This window comes from Candoia aspera, chromosome 2, assembly GCF_035149785.1.
Source record: "Candoia aspera isolate rCanAsp1 chromosome 2, rCanAsp1.hap2, whole genome shotgun sequence".
Classification (NCBI taxonomy): domain Eukaryota; kingdom Metazoa; phylum Chordata; class Lepidosauria; order Squamata; family Boidae; genus Candoia; species Candoia aspera.
In genome coordinates, this window is record NC_086154.1 from 14,710,376 (window position 1) to 14,718,113 (window position 7,738).

General features: G+C 45.6%; 2 protein-coding genes across 2 annotated transcripts; both read left to right on the top strand.

Annotated features, from left to right (window-relative positions):
• The first annotated feature begins 1,456 nt into the window (after positions 1–1,456).
• Positions 1,457–3,833, top strand: LOC134489911 (zinc finger protein with KRAB and SCAN domains 5-like). The gene is made up of 5 exons (XM_063292784.1): positions 1,457–1,991; positions 2,292–2,427; positions 2,622–2,704; positions 3,369–3,495; positions 3,793–3,833. Exons 1-5 carry the CDS (start codon positions 1,590–1,592, stop codon positions 3,831–3,833), a joined length of 789 nt encoding a protein of 262 aa, XP_063148854.1. The 5' UTR covers positions 1,457–1,589.
• Positions 3,834–5,889: 2,056 nt separating this feature from the next.
• LOC134488923 (zinc finger protein 723-like) lies at positions 5,890–7,077 on the top strand. The gene has a single exon (XM_063291278.1). The coding sequence runs from the start codon at positions 5,945–5,947 to the stop codon at positions 6,740–6,742; it is 798 nt and encodes a 265-aa protein (XP_063147348.1). The 5' UTR covers positions 5,890–5,944; the 3' UTR covers positions 6,743–7,077.
• Positions 7,078–7,738: the final 661 nt, after the last annotated feature.

Consider the following 7,738-nt stretch of genomic DNA (forward strand, 5'->3'; position numbering starts at 1 on the left):
CTGATTAAATCTGAAAGGAATCTTTTGTCTAAATGGTTGGGGTTTCCTGTCATATATTTTAATCTCTGGCATCCCCTTTTGCATTGAACCCATTCTATTTTGTAATCTTTAACCTTTTACCTTGCTCAAGAAAGGGAAGCAATGGCAGGAAGAGTGTTCTGGGGGGAGACAACATGGCAGGCAGGGAAAGATCTTAATTTCCTCCCACACTTGCTTATTTAAAATTCAGATTGTAGCTTTTCATTTTCTTTTAATTAAAAAACTCAAGTTGGGTAACAATAATACAAATTAAGTATTAAAACAAATTATGAAGACAGCTGTATGAGGAAAGAGCAGCAGGAAAAAAAATCACTCAAAATTCTGCGGCCCCAAAGAGGTCTTCCATAGCCTAAACAGCAGTAGGCATAATTGGCTAAGTTGCAGACCTTCCGGGGGGGGGAGGGAGCGCAGGAAAAGGGAACCATCAAAAAACAGCACTGTTTTCATTAAGTACTTAATGCTAACACGTAATCTATCAGCACTGTAAAATGCTGTTCGCACAGTGCAACTGGAGACCCAATGACTGCATCTGCACAAGATGCGTGTACTTCCCCAGAGCCCCCAACCGCTCTTGAAAAGAATCTCCAGGATCCGCCTGCAAAATCCAGCAGGCAACTCCCTACTGAGAATCTCGCAACGCCTGGCATCTGTCTAGCTTCCAAATGGAACTGAGCATGCGTCCCCTGCCGGTCATCATTGGCTGCCAGACGGAGACGACGTGTTTGCGTAAGAGGAGTTCTAGGGGCGGGGACGGGAAGTGATGGTTTCCTGGTAGAATTTCTCCTCACTGTGCAGAAGCGATCTCCTATTTTAACCCTTCGAAGAAGGGGAAGGGCTGAGAAGTCCCAGGCGTGAAGTCCGGTGTGCCTTTGCTTTTAAAACAAGCAAAAGTGACCGTCGAGTTGGCTGCCCGGCAAGAAAATCCCAACATTTTGTAAATGTGAGTATCTAAATGGAATCCTGGGTGGTGGGTGAGCCTGGGAGGGAAGAATCCTCCGAGGTTCCTCTTTCCGTGCAGACTGCAAGGAAGAAAAATGCACGGTGCAGAGTGGGAATCACGTGCAGCCCCAGAGAGCGGAGAGAGCCCCTCCGTTTCTTAGAAAAAAGGGGAGAGCTCTGGTCGTTGCGGGGAAGAAGGGCACACTTTTCTCTTGCAAAGCCCCATCGCGAGGAAATAAAGGGGAGAGGAACCTCCGCATGACTATGAATGGCCCCACTCTCTGCATGCAGGGTTCAGCCTGGCCGCCAGCACGACCATCAGAGAGCCGCTCCGAACGACATTAGCATGGGCTGTGAAACTAACTTTTGTGGGTTTGATTCAGGTGCATCCCGCTAAAAGGCAGCTGGTTTTGCTGTTTCTTTTCCGCTTCAGATTGGAAGCATACTGTGGCTGCGTGAAGAGTCTGCGGCTCTAGAGAGAACTTCTAACCAAAGATGGGTGCTTAATTTTGATGCAAGTCCAGTTCATGCAGTGATGGGCCTGTGAATAGAAGTGGTTTTGGAGGTCCCTTGCAGCTGTGTTTGGAGTTCACTTTGAGTGGAGAGAGAAAATGGACTCGCAGGACCTAGCAGGAAAAGGCTGTCCCGCTGCTTGGGTTAAGAACTGTGGGGAGCTTTGGAGAAGAACGGGGCAGAACTTGCCAAAGGAAGAGAACTTCCCTTGGGATGCACCACGTCAGCACTTCAGGAGCGTCCACTACCAGGAGACCTCGGGGCCCCGAGAGGTTTGCAGCCAGCTCCACCAGCTTTGTTGTCAGTGGTTGAAGCCAGAGAAGCACAGCAAGGCTGAGATCCTGGACCTGGTGATCCTGGAGCAGCTCCTGGCCATCCTGACCCCGGAGCTGGGAAGCTGGGTGAGGGAGTGTGGAGCAGAAACCAGTTCCCAAGCGGTGGCCCTGGTCGAAGGCTTCCTCCTGAGCCAGGCGGAGGACAAGAAGCAGGGAGAGCTGCAGGTGGGAGCCTTTTTCATCCTGGCACTCCAGGTGGAGTGTGGCCTGAGGGACAGTATTTGGCATCCTTCAGCGCCTCCTTAAGAGCCATTTCTGGAGCTAGCAATACAAGGAAGGGGGTTTGCATCCTCTTTAGGCAACCCCGTTGTCCTTTCTGGATAATGTCCCGGGAGAAGCAGGAAGCCAGTCCTCCTTCCAGTCCAGTGTTGGGTGGGACGGGAGGCAGGTGCAAATGTTGGGGCACAGGGCAAGAATCTACTCCTTTGTGCGTCCCAAACTCCCTTTGTTCTTTGTTCCTGGCAGGCGTTCCCGATGCAGGTGCCCTTGGTGGATGTGGTCGCTGAAAGGCCCAAACCAAGGGTGCATCTGTCTAAACCCTCCCAGGAGCTGCTCTTGGGGGTGACCTCTCCAGAGGATCAAGCTCAGGCCACGTCACCAGGTAAGAGGGGGTGGTAGTTTGTTATGAGTGCAGTGAAGTTCCGAACTCTCTGAACAGATGTATTTATGAATTCTTTCACTACTAAACCTTGAGCTGGTGGGCTAGAATGGGATTTGTATGTAGTATCTCTGCAGAATTTATTAGTAATGTTTTTAATACATCTGCTCCTTCCACCCCCTTTGACTCACTCATAGAGAACAGAACAACGTTGCTGGATCTTGTGGAAACATCTCCTCTTCATGCTGAAGCAGAAACTACAGATATGATCCCAGCTCAGGTCGGACACGGATTTCTCCTTTCCCAGAATGGCAAATGTAGTTTGTTCATGCCAGCCCATGCAAAACAGCCTGAAAATCCATCCCAAAGTAGTTCAATTCCTTCTCCAGAAGCACCTTTGGAACATTAATGTCAGGTGAATAATGTCACCTCTTGATGTTGTTAGTTCCAATCCAGACAGTGGTTCAGAGTATGAGGAAATTTCCTAGAGTCCAAAAGAGAACCTGGTTGGGTTGCAGTGGGTTTGGACATCGTCCAGCTCCCATGCCATTCCCTGGCTGATCTGTCAGCAGTTTTGCATAGCTTTTCAATGGGGATGGCAGTGATTCTTGAGGAACACCACGGATGATGGGCTAGAATGTCAAATGGTTGCCCCTCAGAACCTCTTTCCCCTCAGAAATCTTGTTCTGCCACTGCTGAACCACGTTAGCCAAACTATTTGGAAAGATATTATGCTTCCTGGCACCAGATTGCATGGAGGGTCATTCACAGGTTTTACCTTAAATATCACACGAAGAAGAGGCTGTGAGCTCTGTCTGTTTTCATCCTGAAGTTCTGAATCCTGCAGAGAAAATGCCTGTTTTCCTGATCTGAGTTATGGGAGAGAACTTTCAAGTCTTTTCCTGCCATGTCTGCTAATAGGAAAATGATTTGTCCTTCTTCAGGGTCCTGTGTCCTTCAAGGATGTGGCTGTGTGTTTTACCGAAGAGGAGTGGGCTGCCCTGGATTCTGACCAAAAAGCTCTGCATGAAGAAGTCATGCTGGAGAATTCTAGGAACGTGGCTTCTCTGGGTAAGAGTGACTTTGCTGGGTTCCAATAGTTAAAGAACTAGTTTGGAATAAGACATAGGTTGCTGCTGTTTCTTCCATAAAATTCCAAGTTGGATGTTTTCCTGGTGGGAGGAAACTTTTCCCTTGTTCTGAAGAAAAGAAGAGATTTGCGAATAACTGCTCAGATGTGGCCATCTCTAGAGTGGGATTCAGTTGTTTCAATTTTTGAAATCTCATCATGAACAGATTGAGGGCCCTTGCTCACCTTCCCCGAACTGTGCCAAAAACATTCTCCGGAAACTCTTTTTTCTTTGCAAGGTTCTCCTGATGTGGTCTTTCTCTCAGCTTCAGCCCACTGAGGCAGCTGAAAGCTATTCGTTTCAAAGCAAAGTTGCCTCTTTTTTGCCAGGAAAATGTTGGCCATGGCGATAACGTTACGCAGATAATGTGATTTCTGACTCTTGATTCCTTCTGATTCCTATTGGCCACTTTAAGCTACAGTATGTGGAGATGCCTCTTTCTCTCCTGTGGGAGAGGCTCCTGGCTTCTGCAGAGGCGTCCACCCGCACACTCTCCTGATGAGGTGTGCATCCAGGTGCATTCAGCAGGCTCAGCTTTCCATTTGATTTGGTGAAGATTCCAGTGATGTATTTATGCCTCATGTGCCGATGCATAAAGTGCCTTCCAAAAAGTCTGCTTGAATTACTTCATCATTAGGCGGCTTATCCACTGAATAAGCAAATAAATAAACCAAGGAGGCAAATATCCACCAGATCTACACTTCCTCTTATACTATGATCTCAGTCTTTTTCCATTCACCTTCATACAATTCTGCTTCCCATAGGTACTCACTGTTTAGTCTCAGGGAATTTTTTTTAAATTGTATGGCATAGCAGTTCGGTGTTCATGCTGCTTTTTCTTGGTGGGAATTCCTTGTGAGGTCCAGCAGCCAGATGTGTAGACTATTTAGCCATGACAAGTCACGTTGCCCGGGGTGCACCACAAGGAGGCTAATCTACAATGGACCGAGTTGGGCTGAGTGAGGGGGACTGGCCCAAGTTCACCCAGCCGGCTTTCATGCCTAAGGTGGGACTAGAACTCTCCTACTATGCCTGATTGGCTCTTGGGCTGAGAGGGCGTGACTGGCCCAAGTTCACCCAGCCGGCTTTCATGCCTAAGGCTGTGGTGGTCTCTCATGAATGATACACAGGCTGCAAGTTTTCTCGGGATGAGAGCCCCGATTCAAGCTGTAAGCTCTCTTTTATTATTCTTTTACTATAAACATGAAGCTCATATTACAAAGAGCTGACTGGTCTAAATAACAGTGCTTGGCTCATGTAGTCCTCGTGATCTGCAATCCTGGGGCATCTCCTGTTACAGCCTACACCAGCCTCATAATGGAAAGTTTTGCTGTAAGCTCTTCCAAATAGGGAAGTTCAAGGAAAGTTCAATGTAAAGGAACATCTTGCACAGCTGTCGTGGTTTGCCAGCCAACAGCATAGCATGCAATGCTCTCTACATAAGGCGGGACTAGAACTCTCCTACCACGCCCGATTGGCTCTTGGGCTGAGAGGGCATGACGGGCTCAAGGTCACCCAGCCGGCTTTCATGCCTAAGGCGGGACTAGAACTCTCCTACCATACCTGATTGGCTCTTGGGCTGAGAGAGAGAGACTGGCCCAAGTTCACCCAGCCGGCTTTCATGCCTAAGGTGGGACTAGAACTCTCCTACTATGCCTGATTGGCTCTTGGGCTGAGAGGGCGTGACTGGCCCAAGTTCACCCAGCCGGCTTTTGTGCCTAAGGCGGGACTAGAACTCACAGATTCCTGGTTTCTAGTCCAGCACCTTAACCACTAGACCAAACTGGCTCTCTTAGGGAAAATGACCTGGTTGGATTAGAGGAAGAAAAGCATGAAATGTCGGAAATAGTCCAGCAAAAACACAACTTGATTGTCCTTGGGACAGTGTCACAATGCAAAATAAGTTGGAATTCAGCAAAGTGTAGAGGAAAGAAGGAAAGGGTTGGAGAAATAACAGATGAAGCTCATGGTCTCCATTCACAGAGTCTGTGCCCTAAACTTTCAATGGTATATCTTCTTTCTTTTTCTTTCAATCAGTTGACGACCCACAGAATAAAAATTACCATCAGAGAGACGTCCCATTACAAAAAAGCAAGCAAGAAAAGGAGGAAGAAGAGATTTTTGGAAAGCCATGGAGACCAAGAATGCATGAAGGACATCAGTCAAACAGCAGAGACGATAAATCCCCTGCCTCTCTCCATGTTGAAATCCAGGGATTCCCAATTCCTCAGAATAGTAAGAGAAATCAAAGGGGAGAAGGTTTAGGGAAACTATTGAAAGGTAAATCAGATTTCTATAAAAACTGCAAAAATTTTACTAAAAAGAACCAGGACAATCGCAGAGTGAATGGAAAAAGTTGCAGTCAAACGTCTCCTTTTACATTAGAGAAAATGGAGTATGTAACAGAGAAACTGTATGAGTGGGTGGAATGTGAGGAAAATTTCAGCAAGAGCAGTGACGTTGCAGCACATGAAAGGGTCCACATGGGAGAGAAACCTTATAAATGCATGAAGTGTGGGAAAAACTTCAGAAGGAGCAGCAATCTTGCTTCCCATAACAGGATCCACACTGGGGAGAAGCCATATAAATGCACGGAGTGTGGAAAGAGCTTCAGGCACAGCATATCCCTCACTTCCCATAAAAGGATCCACACGGGAGAGAAACCTTATAAATGCATGAAGTGTGGGAAAAACTTCAGAAGGAGCAGCAATCTTGCTTCCCATAACAGGATCCACACTGGGGAAAAGCCATATAAATGCATGGAGTGTGGGAAAACCTTCAGAGAGAGCAGCCATCTTGCTTCCCATAAAAGGATCCACACTGGGGAAAAACCATATAAATGCATGGAGTGTGGAAAGAGCTTCAAGCAGAATTGTCACCTTACCTCCCATAAAAAGATCCACACGGGAGAGAAACCTTATAAATGTTTCGAGTGCGGGAAAAACTTCGGAAGAAGCAACAATTTTACTTCCCATAAAAGGATTCACACTGGAGAGAAAGCTTATAAATGCCTGGAGTGTGGGAAAAACTTCAGAACCAGCAGCCAAGTTGTTTCCCATAAAAGGACCCATACGGGGGGAAAAAAAAAATATAAATGCACGGAATGTGGAAAGAGCTTCAGGCAGAGTAGTTCCCTTACTTCCCATAAAATAATCCACATGGGAGAGAGACCTTATAAATGCATGTAGTGTGAGAAAACCTTCAGGCAGAGCAGCCATTTTACTTTCCATAAAAGGACCCACACTGGGGAGAAAAAAACCATATAAATGCATGGAGCATGGGAAGATCTTCAAGCAGAGGAGATCCCTTACTTCCCATAACAGGATCCATACAAAGGAGAAATCATATACATTTAAGGGAAATGGAAAGAGCGTCAGTCATTTGTGGGGACCTGATTTGTCAAAAACAAGCAAGATGGGAGATGGTGTGAAGCAAGGGAGGACCTTTGATGTGAACAGATACTTTGCGTTATGGAATTCACCTAGTGGCAAACCATGCAAATCAGAACTGTGCTTTAAAAATAACACTTTATATCTATCAAAGTTTCATATATTTCATCACTTTCACCTCTAATAGTTGGAATCATTGCCCTATCTTTCTTTCGCTTTAAGCAATTATACAGTAAGGTTACAGGTCTTTCCTCGCCAGGTCTTTCTCTGTTCTCTCTGTATGTCTGTCATAGGCATGTTAGCATGAATTCTGTCTGCTACGATATAGTGTTTAGCTCATATTTCCTTTTCTGTATTTCTCTGTACAAAGTAGTAAATGGTCATCTAACCATCTGTCCTCATCAATGTTTCAATTCATCTTTCAAATTATTTTCCTTTTTATTTTTCATCTTATTTTTGTATGATGCATGAGCAATAATTTGACCTCAGGTATGTTTTATATGCTTCCCATTCAAAACTGTGGACACTTGATGTTTCTCGGTTCAAATCAAAGTACTGTAAAGTCTCTGCCTGCATTTGTTGTACCAATTTTTTATCATTCAATAAAGAGAGATTAAAATACCAATTTCTCAATACCTTAACCATAGTACACAACTTGGTTGAACACAACTTGGTTTTATTTGAAGATGACATTCTTTTGTTTATTTCTAAACCTCATGCTACTGTTCCAATGTTGATGTGGATGATAGATGCCTTTAGTAAAATAGCAGGATACTCTATGACAACTGGTCCAAA